At 54.0% G+C, this 950-nt stretch overlaps 1 protein-coding gene across 1 annotated transcript in view; it reads right to left on the bottom strand.

Annotated features, from left to right (window-relative positions):
- GPC1 (glypican 1) overlaps window positions 1-348 on the bottom strand; it is a gene marked incomplete at its 5' end in the record, with an annotated part of 25,914 nt that extends 25,566 nt beyond the window's left edge. The window contains one exon of the mRNA XM_006760511.2: window positions 282-348. Within this exon, the coding sequence (XP_006760574.2) occupies window positions 282-348 (67 nt within the window). The remainder of the gene's footprint in view (window positions 1-281) is intronic.
- Between the last annotated feature and the right edge of the window lie 602 nt (window positions 349-950).

Genomic DNA, 950 nt, shown 5'->3' with positions numbered 1-950 from the left:
TGGCCGAAGAAGCCCCGCTGGAGCCCTGGCCGAACAGGGGGGAACCGTGCCGGGGGCGCTCGGCCACAGCCCTGCGAGGACAACTCCACGGGAAGGAGCTGGAGAGCCTGTTTGGTGCTGGTGGCGACCGAGCGGAGCGCTGGAGACGGGACGGAGAGAGGGGGCAGGGGCTCCGAGGCGGCGGGCTGCGGGCACCCGGGGCGAGTGGCCGCGCACGGCCAACGTGGGTAAGCAAGGAAACCCGGACGCGCCGGGGTCCGGGGCCCGCAGCCCTCACTCACCCGAGATCTCCGCCTGGGGCACATCGCTCAAGCTGAAACCCTTGGCGCCGTAGATCTGGCCCACAAAAAAGAAGACAGGACAGAAGAAATAAAGGAAGAAAGAAGAGAAATGACAAATAGAAAACAAGTGGCGAGGGGGTGGAATTAAACCCAACTATAAAGGTAAGTATGTTAAATGTAAATGGAGTGAAAATGAGAAGCTAGAACTAAAATAATGAATCACAGCATATAGGTTGGGAAGGAGGTAAGCAGAGTCCAAACGCTGTAAAGCTATCCTTGTTCAGAAGAAGGGCTAAGATATCAATGGGATTTAGACTTCGTTAAGTGTGCGTGTTAAAATATCTGACCTCCTCTTTGGGCTTGAGCCACCCTTTGGGTTTCAGAGTTTGACGGTGTTGTTTTTATTAAGCACCTACTATGTATTAAGCACCTACTATGTGTGAAGCGCTGGATACTTCAGGGAACAAACAAAATCCTGCCTTATAGAGCTTATATTCTGGAGGAGACCCTCAGCTGGACCCTTGTGGGCATCATTGCCAATCCTCCCCGACAACCACCTAAGGTAGTTATTATTAACTGAAGATGGGTATTATTGACTCAGGGGCCTCCCCGCCCCCAGCCGAATTCAGCATCCCTCCAATCCCCCCAGTCCCCGGCTCCTGTCCTGCT

Source organism: Myotis davidii, unplaced genomic scaffold, assembly GCF_000327345.1.
Source record: "Myotis davidii unplaced genomic scaffold, ASM32734v1 scaffold370, whole genome shotgun sequence".
Taxonomy (NCBI): domain Eukaryota; kingdom Metazoa; phylum Chordata; class Mammalia; order Chiroptera; family Vespertilionidae; genus Myotis; species Myotis davidii.
Note: the sequence above shows the minus strand (reverse complement) of the source record. Positions and strands in the feature narration are given on the sequence as shown.